At 42.2% G+C, this 26,408-nt stretch overlaps 1 protein-coding gene across 1 annotated transcript in view; it reads right to left on the bottom strand.

The window, feature by feature from the left end:
* Man2a1 (mannosidase alpha class 2A member 1) overlaps positions 1 to 26,408 on the bottom strand; it is a 166,233-nt gene that overhangs the window by 26,725 nt on the left and 113,100 nt on the right. Inside the window, exons 13-16 of the mRNA XM_048442108.3 lie at positions 19,256 to 19,421; positions 17,477 to 17,695; positions 16,198 to 16,320; positions 13,531 to 13,645 (exon numbers count right to left, since the gene is read on the bottom strand). Coding sequence (XP_048298065.3) covers positions 13,531 to 13,645; positions 16,198 to 16,320; positions 17,477 to 17,695; positions 19,256 to 19,421 — 623 coding nt within the window. The remainder of the gene's footprint in view (positions 1 to 13,530; positions 13,646 to 16,197; positions 16,321 to 17,476; positions 17,696 to 19,255; positions 19,422 to 26,408) is intronic.

The following is a 26,408-nucleotide window of genomic DNA, read 5'->3' as shown; positions in this document are numbered from 1 at the left end:
GGCGCGCATGCGCGATTGCGGGTCCTTCACAGCGTACAGGCATGCTTACGGCTGCCCACTGGAGGCAGAAGCTAAGAGCATGACTACAGCCAGCAGGCATCACACTCCATTAACACAGTCTCACGGTGTGCATCACAGGCTGTAGCACCATTAATAAAAAACTCAGAGACAGACATTGGGGTTCAACCTGAAGGTCAGAAAAGCAAAACAGCCAGCCACTGGCTCTTATCTCTACCTCTGTCCGAAATGGCAATAATGCCTCCAGGAATCTCAGAACGAAACTGTATGTGAGAGCTGTCTCTTCCTGTCTTATATTCCTCTCTAGTGCTGGGATTAAAGGCGTGCACCATTACCGCCCGGTTTCTATGGCAAACTAGTGTGGCTACTGGGACTAAAGGTGTGTGTCACCACTGCCTGGTTGTAAGGCTGATCAGTGTGACTGTTTTATTCTCTGAACCTCAGGCAAGTTTTATTTATTAAATACAAATGAAATAACACAACGATGGGCCATTTACTGACTCCTGATCCCAAGCCTGGCAGCAAGCCACTCACTGATGGTACCAAGGCTAATACCATCAGGGCTAAACCACTCTCTATCAACATGTCTCTAGCAGATCAATGACTGGGGAGTGGAAGTTTCTTTGGAAGAGAGGTCTGGGAGAGGAGAAGCCATGCTTGTAGTAACTCTGAGTAGAAAGATCTTGAGCTACCAGGTGGGGAGAGCAGGAATGGAGTAAAGTAAAGGAGAGGGGGGTAGGGAAGAAAGAGAAGGGTGGGAAAGGGAGGTAGATGTTGAGCTGATATACAGCAAGAGGGCAATCTAGTGAAATCCAGTTAAGCGACAAAGCTTGCCAGTACCCAAGCCTCTTTTCAAAAAAAAATCCCAAGTCCTATTTTTAAAAGGCTACTTTCTTTAGAAGCCAAGAAAATTATATGTATTTCAAACCTTGGTTATTTCAACTGTGTACAGGTTCGTAGAGATGTATAGTCTTTGGGTCTGGTTGGTTTGGGGGATTTTCATTTGCAAGCTTTTTAAATGAAGTTTGGTTTTAAATGACCGCAGACACTACAGTTCCTACTGACTGGACTATACCTGATCTTCTCCAGAAGGCCCAGAGTGATTCCCCCCACTTCAGAGGTGAGATGAATGCAGCTGTTGTTAGCACAGGAAGCACACATTTGCATGCTCTCTGGCAACCACTTCTAAGAGTAGAACACGGGAGAACATTCCAGATGTCTGTTCACAAGGAAATGATTAGAAAACCACCGTGCTATGGGAGACAGTGCCCACTGAGAAAGAGAATGAGGGAGTTGTCTATCCAGGCAGGAAGACCCCTGGAGAGAATGCACACTTGTATGGCGTCATAAACCTTAGGCTAAAAATAGACAGAAATAGAATGCTGTGTGTAACTAGAGGCATGCACATGTGAACATACCTGCATTTCTTCTCCTAAGAACACAGAGGGCAGAGATTCCAAAGGGCTTTAAATTATGAGCGCAGTGTGTTAAAAGTGTGGTAAAAGAGTATGCATTGCTATGTGTGTTTACAAAAATACTTTAAAGTATTAGGTTAGTGACCTATGATGCATATTCCTTGAAAGAGCAAAGTCAGAGGCCATGTTTACCATGTACTGGGTCTGAAGGTGAGGCGAGGAAACATCCAGAGCTGTAAAGACTCTGTGCATGGCAGGAGGGCCTCAGTTCTGAGGCAGCAAAAATGATGATGGCCCATTGTGACACCTCCCCCACCCACATCTCTACCGACTGCCTGCTACCTATGCCTCTTGCCACATCTTTGCCAGACCTATGTGGGACAGCCTAACTCAGCCCTAAGAGATCAGTGTTGGCCCCTCCACATCTCCACATCAGCTCATTAGCTCTGAAATACAGAGAGTATTTATTTCCATGAGACAGGTTCTGCTAAGTCAGAGAGCATGTTGTCATATTCAATCAGATACAGCAATGAGAGGAAAGGACGTAGAATAAAGAGCAAGAGCGCCTTGCTCACTTCCCAGCAAGCAGTCAGAATATTATTAAGAGGCCTTCAGTCTGTGATTAGGTCAAGAAAGAATGAGGGCATCTGGCCTGTACCCAACTAGAAAAAAATAGTCACATATCCTTTCCTATGGATCGTAGCTTCAAATATGTTTTTTGTTTTATCATTCATTCATTCATCTGGGTGTGTGTGTGTGTGTGTGTGTGTGTGTGTGTGTGTGTGTATTTAATCTGGAGTACATGTGGAAGCCAGGAAACTAGAATTGGGGCACTGAGTGATAGTTTATTAAGGGAGAGGTTGCCATTGCTCTTGGTTGCCCCCCACAAAGTGGGAAGACCTTATTGCTAAAGATATCATAGTCTTCCATTGCAGGAGAAAGAGAAATCAGTCTTGAACTGACCAGGAAACTCTCCCTGATGCCTAACTTTTACAGTACTGGAGGCGCTATACAGGATTCTGGGGGACAAAAGGCATCAGTGGTCCTGTGCTGATTCCTGAACGTTACAATGCTGACCAGTGGGCGAGATGTACCCCTTGGTGCACTGGTGTCAAGACTATCTGTGGGGGTGTTCTAATTACCTTTCCGCTGCTGTGACGAAACACTCTGACCAGAAGCAGCTTCGAGGAAAGTGTTTCTCCCATATTATACTTGCAAGTCATGGTCCACCACTGAGGGAAATCAAGACAGGACCCCAGGGTAGGAACCAGAGAGGAACACCACTGTTGGCTTGCTTTCTCTGCTCTATCCCTGGCTCATGCTTAGTTACTTGTATACATATATTATATATATATGTATACACACACACACACACACACACACACACCCCTGCCTGAGGAATGGTGGCACCCACAGTGGGCTTCTGCATCACTAATTCAGGTAATTCATATCAACATGACCTAGGCAACTCCTTAATTGAGGCTTCTCCTTTAAAATAACCTAGGCTGTGCCATGTTGACACTTATGGTAACCAGAATGTCAACCACTCTCTTTATTAGATTTGAGATCTGTGCCACAGAAGGATACGCACAGACACAGTCAGAAATCACAGTAAGAGGGTCGTATACTCAACCCCTAGGCTGTTTTGATAAACAGCCGTGCTAAACTGCCTTCTAAATATTTGTGTTTATATCCCTAGGTTTGTGCTGTTCTCAACCTTGATCAGAGCAGATTTTTATTGAGCAGGGTTGTGGTCAATGCATAACCATAACCGTTCAAAGTACTAATTATAAGTGGCCAGAAGTGTTCATCTGTAGATGGGACATCCATATCAACCCGTACCTCCCTGCACCTCCCCCCCAGGGCTCAGGAATCTTGTGGCATTCTGCTGGAACTGTATTCATTGCCTTTTGTCCAGGTCTGAGCTGAGAGGGACTAAGCCATTACTGCACAACAGAGTCAGGGCAACAAGAGCGGTTGTCAAAAATAAGTGCTTTTGACTTCGAATACTTCCCTTCAAAATCTTCAAAAATATTCCTAATTTAAACCATCAAAACTATAAAAAACTACTACGATAGAGATATGTGTACTTACATATGTATTGTTGGACTGGTCACAATAGCTACGAAATGGACCTAAACATTTTCTGCATGCTGATAAGTCTCTCTGCGATGCAGCAATCCAAATCAGACCGAATCAAACTGAATTAGAAAAGGCTTAAAATGTTTAATGGGTAAAAAAACGCTCCCAGATGACTTTGCAGCCCCCCGGAGAGGAGACAGGGAAAGGAAGACCAGAAAACCACACACTGGGGGAGGGGGTGTAGTTTAAACACCCTGTGGGAGTGGGCTTGAGCATCTCCGGGGGAGGGGGTCATTATTTGGCAGACTTTCTGAGACTTGGCAGGGTTTGGAGAAAGAAGGGGGCTTGGGTGGATCTTTCACCAGAACATTCCAGACTCTTTGGGTATAAGGATGCCAGGGGCTGGGGAGAAGCTTCTGGCAGAACAGAAACCAGGCTAGATATTCATCAATGGATGAATGAATAAAGAAAATGTGACACATTCACGGAGTGGAATTTTATTCAGTTATAAAAAAAAATAAATAAGTTTTGTTTTTTTTTAAGAGAAGCATGGCAATTACAGGAAAATCTGTGGATCTGAAGTTAAGAAAAATATGCCAGAAAGAGAAATGCACGTTTTCTGTCTTATGTGGGTACTAGGTGTGAACGAGTGACAGCTCAGGAGTCTAGAAAGGACTATGGAAGGGGAAAAAAGAACTTCAGGGGAGGAAAACAAAGAAGGAGGAGGCACTGGAATGCAGGCTCCTGGGGAACAGAAGGGGCCATCAGAAAGAAGGGGAGGGACCAGCAAATGAGAACAGGAGGAGAGGGGAGAGCGTTCTCCAGACGGTCTGCAGGTCTGCAGTTCCTTCTCTGGCACAGACCCTGACCCAGATGTGTCCCAGCAACTGCAGGCCAAGACACACCCTAGGAGGAATATCCTCCAGGGCAAAACAAGGCCACCAGGGGTGGGTGGAGGGGTGGGGGTGAGGGGAAGCCAAGTGCAGAAGGAAGTGCTTAGTAAGGGGCTAAAAGATACTGTTTACACAGTGCAGAAGGAAGCACTCAGATGAGAGGGGAAGACTGTTTGCTCTGGTTCTGCTGGCAACACCATCTCTACTAGCCAGCTAAGCAATATATAAGCAGAGCGGGATAAACAAAAGATTGTTCATTCTTGAAGCGAGGCCAGAGTCTTGTTCTGTGTCCACCGTGCCCTCGTTCCCAGGGCCCTGTGATGCCCGCAGCTGCGCTCAGCAGCAGCAGCAGAGGCGTGGGAAGTGGTACCAACAGGAGCAAAGTACTTCGGAAAGTGACACAATGAAATCTATTACTCTGCATGTTAACTTGAAAATAGAGAATCAATAAAAATGTCTTTTTCCTATTGTATACACATTGGTAACATTGTTGTTTTTCTGAACCTTATGGGGGAGTTGACAGGGTCACAAACACACATTATTTAATTCAACAGTACACCTGGATGACAGTTCTTACAATGATGAATTAACATGGAAATACTGCTTGCAAAAAGCAAATATTTCTGCGACTATATATTCTTTAAAACTGGACTTATAACAGAGGGCAGCAGAACCAACCCGGCAATAGCTGCCAGGTGGGCGATGATTTTCTCCATATTGCCTCTCCCGAGTTATCTAGCACAGTGTGTAGCTTGTTCTCTGAGGCTCTGCTTACTTCCAGGTCTGTAAATGTTTATACTGATTCCTTCTCTACAAGTAAATATAAATAAATATCACCTGCTTTCATGAATACAACTTTGAGAAAATTTCACGCCAGCTCTCAAATCCACAAAAATGAAGATACATCATTTTGCTCTATCAGTAAAATGAGAGATAGATAACTATTATCATGCATTGACTACTTATAAGGACGCTACTAGTCTCCACAATTTGTGCCTATCTTTTCATAATCCTTGTAACAACAAGAAACAAATCTAAAACAGGAAAATTAAAGCATTAAAAATTTGCAAGTTTGGTTAAGATGGGATCAATTAGGAATGACTCATTTGAAGAAGGCATAAAAGATGCCTAGCAAAACAAGAAAAGACTGCTTTTCAGCAAAGAAAACAATATTTCATGAATCAACAGGTTTGGGAAGGAATGTAACACAGCAAACAACTCTCATCTTGAAATAAACCAGCAACACAAGACAATCAACAAGATTCAGCACTGCTGGGAAGGCAGGACAGGAACTCAAAGCCCAGTCTCCTTGGTGCTTGCCCCTCCCCACACCCCAGATTTGTCCTGGCCAAGGAGGGAAAAGCAGATAACCAAAGCCACCAGGCACTGAAGACCGCTTTCAAGCCACTTCAGCTCTGACATGCTCCTGTCTCAGGTGCCTTTCAAGGAAGGATGGAGTTCATCCATCACCCTACACTGATCTGTCTGAAACACTCCTGCCTTGGAGGCACATGTCAGTAATCTGCCCTTCCCAGCACTTCCATAGTATTTCTCCCACCTTACACAGGGAGGAGTGGGGAAGGAAGAGAGGAGGGGGGAGAGGGGGAGGAGGGAGAGGAGGTAGTGTGGGACAGAAGCATACTTCTCAACCATTCCCACTCGCATGGGGTGCCGTGCAAACGTAATTTGAAATACTGGTGCCTGATTGGACTTTGATGATTAACAAATACTTTTGTTGAAACACAGCTTCCAATCATTTGCCTTTAACAAGATAGAAGGGATAGCCAATCAGACTGACAGGCAGTAGAACATTAAAATAATTAACTACAAATCCTCTTTGACAGACATTCTGCAACTGACCGTGCCTGATCAGGAGTTTAGAGTGTTAATGATATTGCTATAATCTTGTTTCAATTACCAGCTTCTAATTTGTATAAACAACATTCTTCTGCATTTGGTGCTTATGAAACCAAAAGGTACACTTCACTGAAAAAAAACATCTCCATTAAAATTTATAAGTTCTCAAAATAGGAAAGTATTATTTACATCGCTTTGATAACTCCATCCAGAAAAGCACAGCACTTAAGAGAGCCTTAGGATGGGCGTTTAAATTTGAAACACACACATGTGCTCAACAGATATCATTACAGTACCAAGGAAGTCATGAAAAGTTGACCAACGAACGAGACCCTCAATACGAAAATATAATATTATGATATATCTGGTGGGGACTCGGAATGCAAATATGAGGGCAAGGAGAAAATGAAGATGTGTCACTCTGACCGCCAGAGACAGAACAGCTATTTAAAAATGAATGAATGGGCAATGAATTGCTACCCGTGGGTATGTTTGTTTTAAATGTCACTGTTTACAATACCAAAGCAAAATCCTTTGCAATTACTTAAATGTACCACAAAAAGTATCATGTCAACTAGAAAAAAAAATATATAGGGGACACAAGAGTCCTTCAAGTTCTTATAGAGACCAGAGAGTTTTCTCTAACCAGCCTCCCTTTATGATTTTCCTTTCTTTCTGCCCATTCAAGTGATGTCTTGCCAAGACCTAGCACCTCAAAACTCACCCCCTACACCAAACCTTCCACCGCCCTTAACTCCCATTGATCACTCTTTGTCTCATAAATTGTCTAACTTGACGGGCTTGCTCTGTCTCTTAAGTGGATAGGACACTTGCCAATTCACCAAGCTTCCTGTATTGTGACTTAGTTATTATGTCCCACAAAGCACCATGAGGTGGAATCTGTAACTGTCACCTTTGCAAGGTTCCAACTAGGATGTGCGCAGAGTCAAACAGTTTGAAGGAGCATGCTTCCCTGTGCTTCCCACTCTGGGACCCCACGTCAGAGTTCAGCACAACACATGTTCGCCAGGGACGTCACTTCCCTGCTAAGGAGCTGTGTGCTTCTGGTGAAGCAGCTGCCATCCAACAGCCCCAAGATACCCCGAGACTGAATTGGTGCAACCAGAATGTACTTATGGGTCCTGCAATAACTTCTCTTGCGTGCCTGTAGGGAATAATCAGGTTCCACACACAGTGACTTACTTCAGTTTTTTAAAAGTTCCAATTAACAGGGGAAAAAAAGTCCTTAGCAGGCAATTGCACATTATGATATTCCAAAAATGTTTTAATTACCTAGGTTTGCCTAGCTGTAACTTAATGGTTCTTACCCTTATACTAAATATGGAATATAGCTCTGGGGGAAAACAGGAGATTGATTGCAAAGCCATTTTAACATTCTCACAAATCTTTTTATAGAAAGGAAAACAACTTCAGTGAAGCCCTGGGACCTTGGTTCTCAGGGGTGGACCCTGAGGCCCCCAGACTCAGGCATCCTTAGCAGATGGCTTTGGAACTAAGCAACCAAGCACAGGGGACTTCATGTGCTTCTGAGGCTTATGAGGACTCTGATGTTATTTGTAACTGTCCCCATGCTCTTTCTATAGATTAAGAAACAGAGTCCCCAAGAACTTAAAGGACAAATCCAAAAGGTTATGTCGATTTCAGAGGTGACAGGAAGGATTTGCACTAAAGACTGGGGTCCCGCACACTCCATGTGAACACCATCCACGTTTAAGCAGGTGAAGGTCATCTTGAATCTCTAAAAGTCAAGCATCGTGTAATAAAGTCACCGAGACTTTATGTAACACATTCAGAATTGCTCCGAGAGAAGCAAGCGCTCTGGCTGCTGCCTCTATAGTCCAGGCTATTACCCCCTCTCTGAGCCACGCGGGTCTGTCCTCCCGCACTTCTGACAGCAGTTCATTACATTTTGGCCTCCAGCTACTTGCTTTCTTTTAGCAAGATCCATTACACGTATACAGTACTGTTATAATATGTTGGCGAAAACAGGATAAAAATATTGCAGTTCAGATATTTCTCCTAAGGCTGAAGCATGGCTCATACAGACTTGCTCACTCATTCACAACCACCTGCCCAGAAAAAACACAGCTTTGAGGCAGTGGGGAGGCGGAGGGAAGATAGTTAACAGATTTGGGACCTAAGCCAGTGAAAACATACATGACACGCTGGTAACCCATAGCAACCTAATTCTTTCAAGCAGTGGTTGATGTCAGGAAACTGGGGCACGATAAAGGTCTAATAATTACAAGCGTGAAGTAAGAATGAAGCTTTAGCTGGCCATGCCCCTTCTTATTGCTATGTAAATATTCGATATCAAATATGACATATGCTCATATCACATACACTCCTCTACTACAGGACCACAGGAGGAAGCTGCAAATGTCAACTTAATGAAAAGAAAAATTAATTCCAAACCCCACTAAGTTTTATTGCCAGAAAGATGTCATTTTCCTACAAACTGGATAATCTTTTAGAAGAGGCTTCCAAACGGTTCCAAACGGGCATCACACTGAATTATGTGGGCTATAAAATGGTTTTCCAACTTAATCTGACAAAAAAGCAAAGAATTTCCTCAGACATCGCTGCAGTTGCTCTGATCTTGATTTTTTTAGATTTTTAGATTTTTTTTTTAGATCTTAGTTTTAGATTTAGAATATAAGATTGCCTTTGATACTTCTGGAACCTTTCTGAATGGGACATGAGAAAGATAATAAAAAGACAGACATTTGTTTTTCTTAAAACTTAGTTATTTAATTGTGTGTGTGTGTGTACACAACATGCATGCAGTGCCCGAGGATGTGAGGAGACATCACTGCAACTGAAGTGAAGAATGGTTCTGAGTCACCATGTGGGTGTTGGTTACTGAGCAAGGGTCTTCTGCAAGAACAGCCAGTCTTCTTAATCACTGAGCCATTTCTCCAGCCCTCACACAAGGTCTTTGTGACTAGCTAAGTGATATTAAGAAGGAGAGAGCCTTTCAACTGAACTAATTATTTTCCAGATCTGCACAGAATGCAAACAGAGAAACCGCAGACCAATAGCCAAAGCCGTGACTAGCTATACTAAGGCCTCTCAACACAGTTGGTTTTACAATCAATAACGACCAACTGGCCTGTGAAATTTGGGAAGTGTTGTCTGATTTGTTTTTAGAGGAAAAAGGAGCAGAAAACAAGTAGAGCAGACACTGCGAACTGGGAAGATGTGTGATCAGGTTCACACTTTTCAGAAAGACTATTTCATTAAATTGAATACTTCACATAGACTATCAATTAAGAGATGAGCTGCAATAGTAACTCACTTTCTATTTATCGATGTTACAAAAAAAATAAAGTATGTTGTAAAATTAACAGGTAACAACCTAACACAATGGAATGTACATGAGCACACAATACTTATAATTCCACTACTTCCTGTCTCATAAATTTGTACTTGTATGAAAAGGCCATAAGGAAAATCATCACTTCATATGCTTACTTAATATCTTAATAAGGGGGCTGGAGAGATGGTTCAGCGGTTAAGGGAATGTTTTGCTCTTGCGTAAGACCCAAGTCTTGTTCCCAGCCTGTAACACCAGGTCCAGGGAATCTCTGACACCCTCTCTGGCCTCTCGAAGCACCAGCATGCACGTGTATGTGTGTGTGCATACACAAGAGTGCACACATATAAAATTTAAAATAAATCTTAAAATATTCCTAATACTTAAAATTAAGAAGAAATTTGATACCAAGACCAAACAGGTTCCCTTCATGAATACTCATCCAGTAAACAATGGGCCATTGAAGAGGGAAGAATTAGCATATACATAGAAATAGCTCAGGAACTTAAGTCTGAGGAGGAACATTTTTGTTATTTTAAGAGCTATTAAACTAAGAGTGAATCTACAAAAACGTAGACATTGCCTGTAGGTGTCTTTCTATATAAGAAACTGACCTTTCGACTCTGCATTTTGACTAGCCATCTAAAACTGCCTACCCAGGAAGCCAAACTGCAGCATGATGAAGAAGGTTTGGGTGATCCCAAACACCTAGAACGTACTACAGTTTAAACGTACAACGACTCCCTTTTCCAGCACAAGCCTTGTGAGGGAGTGACTTCATCACAACCTCTATGAACCAACACCCAGGGAATGGGGCCTCAGGCAGTGATGGAAGAGAAGTCACGTAGGTAGGTCTGTCTGAAGTCTCTCCTGGGTGTGGCCCATCTCTTCTAGTAGGGAACTTAATGAAAGGAGATCACATCCAGATGTGAGAGGGAATGAATGCAGTTTGGAAGAAAGCCTTTAGATGACTCAGGAGTCTCATCTCCCACCCGACTGCTTCCGGGTTAGAATAAATAAATATGAACTCTCACGGCTAGAGGGAATGCAAGATTTATATGTCACTTCGCGTTTGCATGCGCTGACTTCAGGCTTCATCCAGGCAACTAGAATAAAACCCATCCAGAAAAGCACTCTCAGCTAGCTTCACATTGTACTTCCTCGCCTGTCCTTTCCGTCACACTTCTGAGCCCTCCTGCTTTTAAGCCACAAAAACGCAATACTGGCACAAAACTGTGTCATTCTCTGTTTTTTCTACCCATTGAGAAATCTAGAGGCAACAGAGAGCCTGCATTTTGAAAAACTAAGTCGCTATTGTTTGTGCCCTATTCAGAGCGCTCTCCGTTTCTTACCTGACTTAAGTACCTCCATTCCCTAGAGGCCAGACTTCTGGAGATTTCAAGAAGTGGCAAGAAGGTATAATCTTAGATTTAGAAATATTTATCTAGCGGCTAGAGTGAACAGATTATGAATGCCGAGGAGAGGGGAGCCTCGGTCAAAACCCAGACTCCAACAGCTGCTGACGAGCAAGGCTGCTCAGCTTGGTGATGAGAGACACCTGCCCACTGGCAGTACCTCTAAATTCTAGGCACCTGAACCAGAGCAAGGGCGTGAGGAAGAACAATCCAGGAAGGAAACAGTAGGAAAGAAAAGGACAAAATAAAGCAGGGAAGAGAGAGAAGCAAGTCATAAACAGGCATGGAGCCCCGGCAGAGGGCCAGCAACTGCCGGTCAGTCAGCAAGAGCTGCCACTCTGGAAGCCAGAAGCCACTGGGACCTCTGGCCCTGGCTTCAGCTGCAGAGCTGCCACTCAGGCTGGACAGGGCTGTGTCCAGGAGTGGGAAGAGGGGAAAGACAGAAGAAAGATGACAGCCACTTAGTCCTGATGAGCAGGGCTTCTTGGCAGAAGGAAGCAGACAGGTCAGAGTCGATTACTTTCCAAATCGGCTGCTGGTCTATGACAGCAGGCGACGTTGCCGCCACCAGCAGCACAAGAGAAGGATCTCCTTTACGCAGGCCATCCTGACACAGAACTTGAGGGGCCCTGGAGAAGCCAAGGAACACTGAGGAGATGCGAGAACATAGATGGCAGACTCAATGAAAGCAGAAGTAACTAGGGAAATGGATTTGAATGAGGTTAGGATTTCGGAGGTGATGTTTCAGTAATTATTCTGAAACATCATCTATGGAAAAACAAAGGTCTAGGCCAGGCTGCACCCAAGAGGATGTCTTCTGTGGGAAGAAAAGGGGCAAAGAGAAACAGAAGGGATGAATATAGCTAAAGTACAGTATATGAAGTACAAAAATGCCATAATGAAACCCTTTACTTTATACAATTAATATATACTAACAAAATAGATGTCCTTGGAGGAGGCAATGCGGAGGACTGAAGCCAGGATCTTACACATGCAGGGAACCTAGGGAACCATGACACTTCCGGACCACATTCCTAGTCTGCTTTCTTACTTTCAGACAAGGTCTCACAAATTTGCCCCACCTGACTCAGTGTCTCAAGTAACTTGGGTTCTAGGCCTGCAAGTAAAACTAAAGCCAGATGAGTGTTTCTATGTGTGATGCTATTTTCTATTTCTAACATGAAACAGCTGGCAATAGTTGAAAATGTAACGTTAGCGTGTTCAGGGGTGGATTACTAAAAATGGTCAAAGAGAAGGCCCACCTCCACGGTTCTGACTTACTAGAGGTTTCGAGAAACTTGACAAAGGGTTATTCTATGACTGCCGGCTTTCCTGACGGTAGAGAAGACATTCTAAGCACCACAGAAGTCACACTTAGGCACAGAGTTCATGTCTACTGTTAGCTTTCATAGCGCTAGAGGATGTTCTGGTTCAACCCAGGAACCAGGGGCTAGTTAGAAAACACACTGTATTAGTCCCAAAGGTTCTAGGAGAAGAAAAGGCAAAAGTAGTGAAATATGAAGTTACAAAATTAAATAAAAGCAAAATTGAGTTTAGATTATGAAATCAAGAAATTGAGCAAGGGCTACATAGAAATTCTGTGACTATGACGTCCTTCCCCTTTAAGCGAAAATAATCCACCCTTGTCAGCAGTTCACCGCTAGTGGGTGGCACTCCTTATTTTCTATAAGTATGCAAAGTCAAGGGAGAAATATTTTTCCTTCCCTAACTTCTTCCAGCTTAGGCAAGTCTTCAAGTGTCCAATCTCTAAGGCCCTTTCCTAAGAGAGCTGTTGATCTGGGAAGTAACCTGGAAAGAGGAATTAAATTTGTAATTGGAAAAGCACTCCACTCTATCCTAAAAGCTCTGAATTTCCAAAATAACTCGCCAAGGTTAGGGCTCTGGAAGACTAAAACAAGTCATATTCCAAGAAGGGACAAGTCAATGGCCTAGGACTCAGGAGCTGAGTAGCTCCTAAAATGATTAAATAAAAGGATGAAAGCTTATTCCACATCACTTTCATTAGCAAAGATACTGCATGAAATTAGCTAAAGAAATGTACCAGACAGAAATGTGAACCAAAAGCACTAACTGCCTTCTACATTAAAGAGGCAATTGTGCAGGTGTGTGTGTGTGTGTGTGTGTGTGTGTGTGTGTGTATGTGTGTGTGTGTGAGCGCGTGCACATATATCATATATCATATATACTCATATGATATATGAGTATATCATAGTCAGTGGTCTAGCTAGTAATTATGCTACTGTTCTATTTTATAAAACCACTCCTAACTACTGAATTGCTAATGAGGAAGAGGTTGATACAGAAGGATGAATGCTTCATCATTCGCATTATCCTGAGGTAAACATGACACTGGAAGTCAGGGTGCAGACACAAAGGCAGTTTAAAAAGAATTAAATTGCCTCTAAAACAACTTCTAACCCTGCGACAAGATGGAAGGAAAGGTAGTTTCCACCACCACGTCTACGTGATTGACAGCCGCGCTGTTTCCTTACCCTGTACGTTGTACAGTCGAACTGTATGAGTCACGTGTTCAAAGAAGGAGGTCACTTCCGAATAGATCCTTCCACGTGTCACTCTGACAAAGGGCGGCCGTAGAAAAACATATGGCTGAAGAGGAAAGGATATCTTTAGCAAACACACTTGGTTTCTAAACCTTCCCCAAGTGTTTAGAATAGCTTGTGAAATGAAAAATCCATACCATTCAATATTCATAACTTGATTGAAAATCTTATAACTTATCAGAATACAGATGATATAAGCAATGGATATAAAGTAAGATTTTTTTCCTTAAAAACATTAGAAAGTCAGGATTTACAAATGTTTACAATTTGATTGGGCTTAGAAAATCTACACATTCTCCTCATCTAAAAAAACTAGTTAACATTCTTCTATCGTCCATACAGTTGTTTATTGGAAAGGAAATCATTCTAAGTAGTAACATTTCTCAAGTCGGCATTTATGACCAGGTCCCCATGACGGCAATAAGATGGGCGGGTGGTGGGACTAAGCAAATAGGACACAAAACTCACAGGCAGTTTAATCACAGTGAGGCTTACGGAGCTAGGAAGCTCTCTGCCCTCTGGCAGGAGAGAGCTGGCTCAATAGAACGCCCGAGAAAGTCACTGGTTTAGTTTTCATTATGTAGAATCAAGAAAATTAGGGAATAAAGTACAGAATTTATGTGACTTGAGAATAAATTTAAAGCATCTAGTTTAAGTATTATTTTCCTTGGCTCAATGGGAGCATGAAACAAGGCTTTCGATGGAGCACTCTTGAGCAGCAAGAGACTCTCAGAACTGTGTGACTTTATTGCAGGCCCACCTCGTTGTCCATAGGAAAACACACTAACGCCAATAAAATATGTACCATCTACAATAATTTTACATAATTACCAAACAACTAGGAAATAGGAGGAGGGATGGGAACTGGGGTGGAGTCTGAGCATCTTCTGAGGTAGTCAGCTACTTCCTTCTCTGCTACTCTAACATTTGTACTTTGTCCTTTATAATATTTTCTTTACCTTTTCATCTAATATTACAGACTATTTTAAGATAAAATAATTTAATTACTATTATCCACACATCATTTTCCATAAGCATGATGAGAGGCTGAGGCAGGTTGGACATGAGTTTGAAGCCAGCCTAGGTTACACACATATTAAGACCCAGTCTTAATCTAAGAAATAATAATAATAATAATAATAATAATAATAATAATGATAGAGAAATTAAATCAAAACAAACAAAGACTCTGAACCAATGAAAAAGCTACAAAGTAAGACACATTCAAATAGCTTAGACTCTGCCTGCTCTGGAATAGGTCCTACAAGTTGTAACTTATCTACACTTTTTCACTGGCTTGAACCTAAACAAATAAACAAACCACCTTGGAGTGGCCTATATCATCCCTAGAAATCTAAACATTTTAGTGGGCAGCTTCTCTAAACTGTAGAAGAAAAAAGTAACTTTCTCAGAAGATTAGTCATCGGACAACAAATCATTGAGAAGAGTAACTCATCTTGAGGTAGGGGAAACATGGAGGCATAGAGGCAATTGTTACTGGCATTGTTACCGGCAACACTTTTGACAGGGCTAATTCTCAGAACTTAGGAAAGAGACAAAACACATGGGTGAAAATGAACTCTTGTAAGTATTTCCAGAGGCAAGACAATCAATATGATTGTAAAAAAGTCCTAAGAGCCTTGCTTCAGACACTGACCCAAAATGCCTCTGCTCAGCTTCTCAGGAAATAATCAAACCTGCACGCACAGAAGCTGCAAAGAGAGTTACAAGGTCAGTCTTGTGAGGAAGAGGGACAACACGGACAAGCAACATTAGGAGAATCTGAAACACAAGAGCCAGCGCCAGAATTAGGCTTCCAACAAACATGCCATCCGACTGAGTTAGGAATGAAAACCCAGGTATGTAAAGGTAGTAAGACAATGCTGGAAAGGAGATATGTAAATATGCTCAAAATAAAAGATTAAAAACATGCCTGCATGCTGGCGGGGATCTTCGTGGGCTGCAGATCACCATAAACTTCATTGTTTTCCTGACGTTAGCTACATTTTCAAAATGTGCCAGACTCTTGACGTATTGCTTTTAATGCCAAGAGCAGGAAAAAAAAATCTGTTTATTAAATCCCAAAGGACAGAGAGAAGTGATCCAGTGAATGAGATTGTCCCCACAGGACCAGGCACTTACTGAGTGCCTCTCAGTAATAGCAGTGTAGCAATGCCGTGCAGAACCTCACATCACTTCCCTGCGAGCCAGGTCTGGGTTAGCTTCCTTCATGGAGAGCACTCATTCTTGTGTCTTCCTAACTGAATTGCAGCTCTGACACATCTAATGTTCCAGTACTAACTGCCAACCTTTAATAAGAATCAATACAATTCCACAGCCGAGAGTTGATCGATCCCCAGTGTTAACTAGTGAGACATGCTGATCTTTGCCCTTAGCACTCTCCTGCCTTCCTTTTTGAGCTATGGTTCCTTGGTCGGTGTAAACCTGGCTGTCCTGGAACTCGCTCTGTAGGCCAGGTAGACCAGGCTGGCCTCGAGCTCAAAGAGATCTGCCTACCTCTGCATCCGGTGCCACCATCCAGCTGTAAGCACTGTTCCAGTAAGCATGCATGCCAACCAATTGTGTAGCAGCACTCACCTGGCCCTGCCCATCAGGCAAGAAGAGATAGGCACCACTTTTGTCTCTTCCTCTTGTGGTTCCATACCAGAGAAACTGCACCTTCATTTCATGGTGTTTACCGTCTTCTTTCATTCTCACTTTCTAGGGATTATAAAACAAAACAAAAACACCAGAGGCAACAATTCATTTACCAAAATGTCATCAGATTGAGTTAAGAATGAAAACCAAAATAATACATAAAGGCAGTAAGACAAAACTGAAAATGGGGACTATGAATATGCTCAAAATAAAAGACAAAATCAACCAAGAGAGTTAAAATGCTCAAAGAAGGGCTAGGGAGATGGCTCAGGGGTTAAGAGCAGTTGCTGCTCTTGCAGAGGACCTGGGTTTGGTTCCCAGTACCCATATGGCAGCTCACTGCCATCTGTAACTCCAGTTATTGGGAATCAGATGCCCACATGACCATCTCAGGCACCAGGCACCTGGGCACCTATGCACCCAAGCACACCCAAGCACGAAACGAATACACACATACACAAACAATTTTTGGATGCTCATGTATTTATAAGACTAAAGGAGAAGGATTATATACACTTAAGGTTAGCCTGGGCTTGATGATGAGTTCCAGGCAACTCGGGCTACAAAGTCTCACCCTGTCTCAGAAAAGAAAAAGAGGGAGTGTGGTGGGACTAAAAGTTGCTAAGGTAAGCCTCTAACATTAAAAATACTTGGTTGAGCATCAAAATTTTATAGGTAGCCTCAGATTTTAAACCCTTCAAATAGGAACAAAAAGCTGCAAGGAACAAGCAGCTTAGACCTAACACTTAGTAAACTTTCTATAGAAGGAGACTTGTTTAACTGTCAATACGCATGAGCCAAAAATAAGAAAATAACTATTTTATTCAATAGATATTGTATCCTATTAAACCGCTTTCCAAAGTTTAGATAAATACTTTAAACTACTATACTTACCTAATGGATGAGCAACACCACTGCACACACACCGTGAGCGGCACCACTGCACACACACCGTGAGCGGCACCACTGCACACACACCGTGAGCGGCACCACTGCACACACACCGTGAGTGGAACCACTGCACACACACCGTGAGCGGCACCACTGCACACACACTGTGAGCAGCACGCCCACGGAAGGTAGGCAGCAGCTAACCAATCCTATCTCCCAGCATGTCTGCTGCAGCCCTGGGTTGAGAGGACTTGGCCATCTGCATAGCCATGGACACACATAGTAAACAATAAGCTCTCTATGGTTACCACAACTATTGAGAACATACCTCCATAAGCCCAGATCGGTCAAACCAGAGCGCAAGGAAGGAGTTCTCTATGGTTATAGCATCCCCCGCACCTATCATGTTCTTCACGTGGAATATTCCATTTTCTGCTATGCCACCATTATACAGGAAATAGTCAGCCATGTGTGAACTTGAACTCTGTGATTCCACGATCTTGTACACTTTCATTCCCAGTGGTGGGATATGAGCTAGAAAAGAAACCTTTAAAGACAGGAGAGAAGTTACTACAGAGAAAAGTATCAAAGGGAAATATTTATATTTGTAATAAAAACATGACATATCATGATTGTGTAAATGCTTTAGTAGGTAGGTCAGATTACCCATACCTCACTTCATCCAGGAAACTAATCAGTTCAGGTTGGAAGGCTTACTGAAGGCATTAACGTTTTCATCCCTCCTAAGAAATTATATGACCATCATCCTTCCAACCTTCCATAGTGTTCTCAACAGACACCCAGAGGCAGAAACTCTCCAGAAAGGCAAGGACTTAATGTAAACAATGCTTTCTTCTTAATTATCACAACACCTTTTATAACGTTACATTCAGTGTTATTAAGAAGGTAGGTATAGTTATACAAATACGGTATAATCAGTTCAGCTAGCAGTAGCCATCACAAGCTGTCCTGGAGCTAGTGGACACTGAGCAAGGCCTGGAGGAGGCACCCTGCGAGCTGGGCCCCTGCCTCTGGAGAGCTGTTTCACTTTCGAGGTAGGCTGTCCATCGTGCTTGAGCACAGACTCTACTTCCCATTTTATTTACAGGACAATGATTATCTGAGCCGTACCAGCAACAGTGTTTGAAAAGCAGAAGTAACCCCTTCTTAAGTTGTTAGTTTATCACTCTCTCTATATATGGCTTTAAATCACCTCCGAGCTCCAAATACTAAATATTTCTAGGGATACGGGGTTCATTTAAAAACTGCTTATCTAAGACACACAAACACACACACAGAGACATACAGATACATACATACACATATACACATGTACAGACAACACAGACACACACACACAGAGACACCACATACAGACATACACACATACACACACGAAGACAACATGAGATACCCACATACATACACACACATAGACACATAGACACACACAGATACAACACAGAGACACCATATACACACACAGTCAACACACAGAAACACACCACACACACACACATACACAGTGTCTATTGGTTGAATTCCATAATTAAGTCTCAAAAACATATTTTATAATCTTAGTTAAAATCTTCTCTCCAGGACATATTAAGTCACCATTACTATGAAAAATGGCAACTAACCAACATTACTACTAAAAAATGGTACCATTTACCTCAGTTCTGTGTGTATTGAGTTACATAAAAAAGGTCCAAAATTTATTAGTTTATTGTTTTGTAATCCAGTTAAAATATTAATACTTAGAAAGATATACACACCCCACTGTAAAATAGTACCTGCTAAAAAAACACTAATATTTTTCCTTTAGTTCCATTTAGCCACTCAGTTATATCCTCTGAGGTTAGACTTCACTCCCACACAACAGCTTGATGGGTATGCCGTGGGTCATTATGCAGGTACAAGCTAAGGACCCTATTATGCAGGTACAAGCTATGGACCCTATTATGCAGGTACAAGCTAAGGACCCTATTATGTAGGTACAAGCTATGGACCCCATTATGCAGGTACAAGCTATGGACCTTGACCATGCTTTTTTCTTTTAATCCTCTATCTTTTTCAGTGTCTTTTCTGTTCTATGGCCACCGCATACCTCATAAGCTGTTTGTGAAATCGTTCTCACGTCAGTCCAGACTGCACTGACTTGAACCTCCAAGGGCTTTCCTGTATCAGACAGTACTTGCACTGCAGCGGAGTTCACACAGATGGACACCACCGAGGCCCGTTCTTGTTCAAAAGGGTTGTAGACCACGAGATACCTGCAAAGACAGCTGTGTCAATGCTGTGATCTCCAACCACTTCCATTTCTCCAACGCTCTTCCTAAAGCTCCAGTTCCCAGGCATATACACAGGGAAGCTGGGCATGGTGGCATATGCCTTTAATCCCAGCACTTAAGAGGCAGGCAGGTCTGGGTTTGGGGCCAGCCTGGTCTACAGAGTGAGTTCCAAGACAGCCAGGGCTACACAGAGAAACCATCCTGAGAGAATGCCCAGAGTGACTTTCCTCACAGCAAACACAACACACCTTGAAAGAGAAGAACAGCCTAGCAAGTCTTCATATTAATATGCATATTAAACATTTTCTTTATCCCCCCAAGACATAGGTATCATTTTAGCTATCTAAAAGAATCAGTGTTCTCATATTTTCAGCTAATATTTTGTTCACTGTGTTGACTAAAAATAAAAATTTTAGAAATCATAAATTGTCTGCAATTACACATAATTAACTTCAAATAAAAATCTGACACTCATTTTAGAACTTGTATGATTATACATGCAAATCTCATAATACACGTGTATATTTTATAGAGAGGTCCCTTATTGCTGTGCTTAAGAAATTTGGTTCTGGGATTAAAACAAAAAAAAAGTTTACTTAAAGTAAATCTACTTATAAGAAGGCCCAAAATGTTATGATAAATATAATTGAGAAAAAAAGACTTGGTGGGGACTCAGTCAAGCAAAGGAAAATGAGAATCATGAGAGTAACTTCCATCGGTATCCGCAACAGTACCGTTCTTAGCTTTTGTGGTGGGATCTCTGCTATGCTGGCAAATGCTCACTGTGGTACACCATGTTTAATTTTACAGGGTGATTTCAGACAGAACTCTTCGCAAACGGTTTCAAAGTCCCTCTTCCTCTTTCCCGTGCTCTCTCAACCATTCTCCATTGAAGCACGCACATCTTATTTCCTCACTGTCCCGACTCCTCATGACCTGCTCCAAGTGTGGCAGGCATGATGCACACCACCAGGTGACGGAGCTCAGGAAGTCTAGGGACTTACGGTCTTACATCACAGCTCATTTACACAAATAAACAAACCAGCATTTCAAAAAAAACAGGGGTTGACGCTGTTCACTGATTCACTAGTGAATAATTTTATGATCTAAAATCTTTTATTTTCCGAGAAAATGTGTTAACAGCAGGAACATCGAACAGTCAGACAGTAATGACCTCCCTGTTACATGTCTAGAACAGCTGCCACCTCCCCCGTTAAAACATCTAGAGTAGTCCCCACCTCCCCGATTAACACAGAACATCTAGAGTAGTCCCACCTCCCCCATTAAAACATCTAGAGTAGTCCCCACCTCCCATTAATACAGAACATCTAGAGTAGTCCCCACCTCCCGTTAACACAAAACATCTAGAGTAGTCCCCACCTCCCATTAATACAAAACATCTAGAGTAGTCCCCACCTCCCCAATTAACACAGAACATCTAGAGTAGTCCCCACCTCCCCGATTAACACAGAACATCTAGAGTAGTCCCACCTCCCCCATTAAAATATCTAGAGTAGTCCCCACCTCCCTGATTAACACAGAACATCTAGAGTAGTCCCACCTTCCCCATTAAAACATCTAGAGTAGTCCCCACCTCCCTGATTAACACAGAACATCTAGAGTAGTTCCAACCTCCCCCATTAACACAGAACATCTAGAGTAGTTCCCACCTCCCCCATTAACAAAGAACATCTAGAGCAGCCTCCACCTCCCGTTAACACAGAACATCTAGAGTAGTCCCCACCTCCCCCTTTAACACAGAACATCTAGAGTAGTCCCACCTCCCCCATTAAAACATCTAGAGTAGTCCCCACCTCCCCGATTAACACAGAACATCTAGAGTAGTCCCACCTCCCCCATTAAAACATCTAGAGTAGTCCCCACCTCCCTGATTAACACAGAACATCTAGAGTAGTCTCCACCTCCCGTTAACACAGAACATCTAGAGTAGTCCCCACCTCCCCAGTTAACACAGAACATCTAGAGTAGTTTCCACCTCCCCCATTAGCACAGAACATCTAGAGCAGTCCCCACCTCCCCCATTAACACAGAACATCTAGAGTAGTCCCACCTCCCCCATTAACACATAACCTCTAGAGTAGTTATGGCACAGCTTCTATTTGCTCAACAACATCAGAAAGTCCTCATACGCGTGTTCTTATACATCTTCATTTCCATATATATTACAACTCATTCATTAAAAAATAAAGTATCTAACAAAGCAAAACAAAGAACACAGAAGAAAAAAATGAAAGATGGTAAGGCACAAAATGTATAAACCATTTCACTTATACATTGCTTAGTAGGAGACACATTTATGTCTTAAATATTACTCTGGAATATTGCAGGCGATATAACTGTAAGAATGCCCCTGTTCCTCTAGGCTGATAAGTCTACACACCAGGACAAGAGGACCTAACTTGCAGCCCTGTCTCCACTGACTCACTGATATTTCATACACATGGACAAGAACAAATGAAAGAAGCCACTGGGCACAAACATATTTACAGAAAACACTGAATATCCTACCACTCATTAGAGCCCCACCTTAGCCTCAGATGCAATTTTCAAGGAAAGTCAGTGTGGAGCCTGGGGAGAGGTCAGTGTGGAGCCTGGATAGGGGTGAGTGTGGAGCCCGGGGAGGGGTGAGTGTGAAGCCCAGGGAGGGGTGAGTGTGGAGCCTGGGGAGGGGTGAGTGTGGAGCCTGGGGAGCGGTGAGTGTGGAGCCTGGGAGGGATCACTTTGGAGTCTGGGGAGAGGCATCCAACAGATTTAACAGACAAATCTGACAATCTATTCAAATCTTCTCCTCACTGCAACAGATTTTACTTTTGCCTGGCGACCCTCTGATCACAAACACACCCAGAGTATCACAGTGCCAGGATTTTGTGTCACCAGAGGGACTATCTGAGACTCCAAAAGTGCACTGGGCGAGAATGGCTGAGGCCACACATCCCAGAGCACCATACATGAGTGATTTAAGACTAATATCTACAGTTTCAGCGGCTTCCAAAGCGAGGATGTGAAGGATCCACACACTGCTGGTGCATCCCCAGCAGCGGAAGTGCACTGAATTGGGAAGCCTGCTAGTGAGGACTCGGGGCAGAGCGGTCATGAAGGCCGTGATACAGAAGCTGAAGCAACAGATTAACAAGCACCCAAAGCACTGATTCCTTCCCAATTGAAAGAAAATTTGAAAAATGACTTCACACTTACTCAGAGTTTTAAGCATACATTTGGTTCTGTACCATAAGAAAGCACATCCTACGGTAAGCTGTGAACTAGGTTTTGTTTTGTTTCATTTAAGTAGATAATTAATATTTGACCATAATGATGTTTCTACTGTATTGAATGATTATGTAATTATTGTGCCAAGAATCTATTAAAAAAACTAAATATGTAGAATATTAATGAGTGAAACGCAGGGGTAAGAAAATAAATTCTAACATAATTAGAGATTCTCAGCGTGCTGCTCAAGGACCTGACAATACAAATCTGTCTGGCACACACAGGAACTCCTAGTTTACATCTTAAGTGGAATGCAGAGAAGGAATAATCGTGAGTTATATTTTCTTATGAGCAACTAGACCCTCCAAATTACTTAAATTTCCTGGCTATAACCATGTTTGGCAGTCAAGTAATCACCTGAGCAACAATGCCAAACTCTCAGCAGGAGTTTTTTCCAAAAAAAAAAAAATATATATATACTAATTCTCTGGGAATTTTTCACAGTTTGTTTTTGGTAAGACCCTGCTGCTGAAGACACCACTCAGCCAAGAACACGGACAAATCAAACCAGGACTGACGTGAAGTTTCTCCCCCGCTCCACCCCGCCAGGTATTTCACATGTATGAGAAGGTGCTGTACAGGCTACCAGAGGAGAAAGGTAATCACCAACCTCACCCTGGTAGAAACACTGCCAGTCACAATAACGAATGACCGGGCAAGGCGTGCCGCTGTTGCAACAATGGCATGAACATCTTAGGAGTAGAGTAAGCATGAATCCTTTCAAGCCCTTTGGGTGTGAAGGACAAGTTTCAATAGATTATTATCACTTACCTACTTATCGCCATAGTAACAAGAATATTACTGATATTCTGGAAATGGGGAGGGTTTGTTTCTCCTTTATGCAATTTTCGACTGAACAGGGACCTTGTTTTGTTAATAGACTCTTTCCTCCAATTTCGTTCACATTCCCATTAGCTCCTGAGACACTATCTGTCACCAAGTCATGTCTGGCCCCCCAGTTCTCACTGTGACACCAGGGTTTCACAACTTGGTGTTATGGGTAATTATTTCAATTCTTTAGAAGAACAGCTCATCTCGTGAAGAAAAAGCCCTCATTTGTTATCTGTCAATCAAATTACAAAACAGGAGAATAATGGACTTCAGCAAGGAGAAAAATAATGAAAGGCCAGGCGAATGCTCATGCCAATCTGGAGACTAATAGAGGAACCAGAGTCTCACTGCTGAAAGCGTCTGTCCTTAGAAACCCACCGAGGAGGAGGACATTCAGACTTCCTTCACCCTTTGGGCAGCGATAATTGACATCATGTTAAGAAGGACAACAGCAACAATCACTGAACTGTCTCTATGGCACAGACCGATTCAGGGCCTAGTAACCGCTGTGTGGAGTGCTTCTTACGTCTGGGACAGTCCTCAGAATTGTGTAGAGCTCTGGAAGGCTCAGCATTTCAGCCTTCTCACAAGAGAGGTTCTACTGGGTCAAGCATGTCACCAAGACCTATTCAGCTAAAGGCACTGTAACGCTGAGCCATTTTCTTAACCACACTGCTCGTAGCCAAAGACATGTCGGCCATTCTGGCAGCTGGGTTTTTCTGTGGAGATTCCCACACTGCAGAGTCCATGTGAAGGACTTCCTACACAGCTGCCCTGACCATGCTCACAGAGACTCTCCTCAGGATGAACAAAAGGTGCTACATTTAAAATACACCTGTGAAAGAAAACTTATAAACAAAAATGGTAGAACAATAACAAAAACCATCCCTTACAATGTATACTGATGGGTTAATCTTATGACCTCACTGGATGCAGTAAGTCAAACTGTGAGAGAACATTCTAGAAACACAACATGTTTTTATCACTGTGTAAGAAAGATCAAAATCTACGGAAAAATGTTCAGTACATATAGCTGATGAACAAAGAACACAGAAAAATTTAACTTGTAGACTTTATCATTTATAAATGATACCTACTATTGTGGGGCTTTATAATTTTATCAGGGCATTTCATTTTGATTATTTTTACTCCTGAAAATATACAAAGGTAGTAGTTAATCAAATCCTCTGTAAAAAGGAGGGAACTGACAGACCCATCCAAGGTCACACAGAAAGTTAGGGACAAAGCAGAGACCGGAGTTCATTTTGTGTGATTCTTAACAGTGACAGCACATTGAAAATTTCATTTCAAATGAGAATATCTTCACCATTCACACTGAAACATAATCTAAATAACGGAGTTTGGAACTCAGAATATGGAAATACACAGATTAAAATGTTAAGAAACATGGCAATCCTAGATTTGAAGTCCTTTTACTTTCTACCTCACTTCTATGAGAATAAAATGCTTATGATAACAATTACCAGGAAAATAAAGATATCAGAAACAAAGATGGTTTTTGTGAAGATGTTAGATTTCAAAAGCCAAAGTGCTATGACTCCTGGGACCTAGGAGTCAGAAACACTGAAGGCCAAATTCTCACCATGGCATTAGATGATTTCATTTCTCCAAGACACAAAATGAAAAGCCAAGATTCAGGGTAAAGCACAATGCTGAGCAAACCATCTTACTATCTATCAGCCGTCAGAAGCAGAGCCTGGGAACCACTCACTTCCTCCATCACCTACTTCATGGCCATGGCAGCCCATTCAAAGATCCTGGGATAGCATCACACCAGATGGAGCAAAGAACGAGTCAACCAGCCCAACATACTGTACCACTGTGTGTGTGTGTGTGTGTGTGTGTGTGTAACAGATGCAAACCTAGACAAAAGAATGACAAATGGGTTATCAGTGACATGTTGACCCAAAGGTTCTGGTAACATGGTAGTGGGACACAAGCTGGGGGAATCTATGCTCTAGTTCAGAAAATGCACACATGCAAGGTAACCACAAGGCTTACAATCAAAGTAGGAAGAAAGAAGAGAAGGAGATCTTCCTGCATGTGTGGCTATGAATGCATGTATGGAAACACACAGAACCTTCTGACATGGAGACACCTATAAAAGAGAAGGAAGAAACACAAACAAACTGATAACTTATTTCAGTATCAGATCAAGCAAAAATACGTATGTTTCTGTCATATGGAAAATACACAGAATGAGGGTAGTTAAAATAATTAGAAAATTAATCAGAAGCAACAAATTAACTGCTTTATAAATTCATTTTATACCAAATTGAGCAGTCAGTACAGAAGTTGAAAAAATTTTACTGAGAAAAATAAAAGGAGAAAAAAATCTTAAATAATGTAAAACCCTCCCAAATTAATTCATGAATCTTATTCAATGTGAACATTAAAATAACATACTGATTCCTGGTGAATTTAAAAGTTAGAAGGGGCCTACATAGTAACATCTAAAAAGCTAGATAAAAAGAGATTAAATTCTTGAGCCTCAATTCAGCACATTCCAGGTTACAGCGATGGCATCTAACAAAGTATAATTTCAACACAATATCTAACACTCAATACAAATCGGGAATCCTCTCAAGAGACAAAGTCAAGTGACTAAGTGCTACGAGAAAACGGTACATGACCCAAATTCTGGTGTGAGCTGATAACTTTAACACATCCAAGAAAAGAGAAAGACATGAAAAAGCACTTGAGAAGGTAGCAAATTACAACCAAGAAGTCAGCAAATAGATTCCAAAGGGGTAAATGTGCAAAATGCACACAAGAGATTCACTGGTCAATGGGGTCGACACGCAAGATCCGTAGGCACTGCAGACAAAA

The sequence above is a fragment of the Myodes glareolus genome, chromosome 1 (genome assembly GCF_982192425.1).
Source record: "Myodes glareolus chromosome 1, mMyoGla1.1, whole genome shotgun sequence".
Classification (NCBI taxonomy): Eukaryota; Metazoa; Chordata; class Mammalia; order Rodentia; family Cricetidae; genus Myodes; species Myodes glareolus.
Note: the sequence above shows the minus strand (reverse complement) of the source record. Positions and strands in the feature narration are given on the sequence as shown.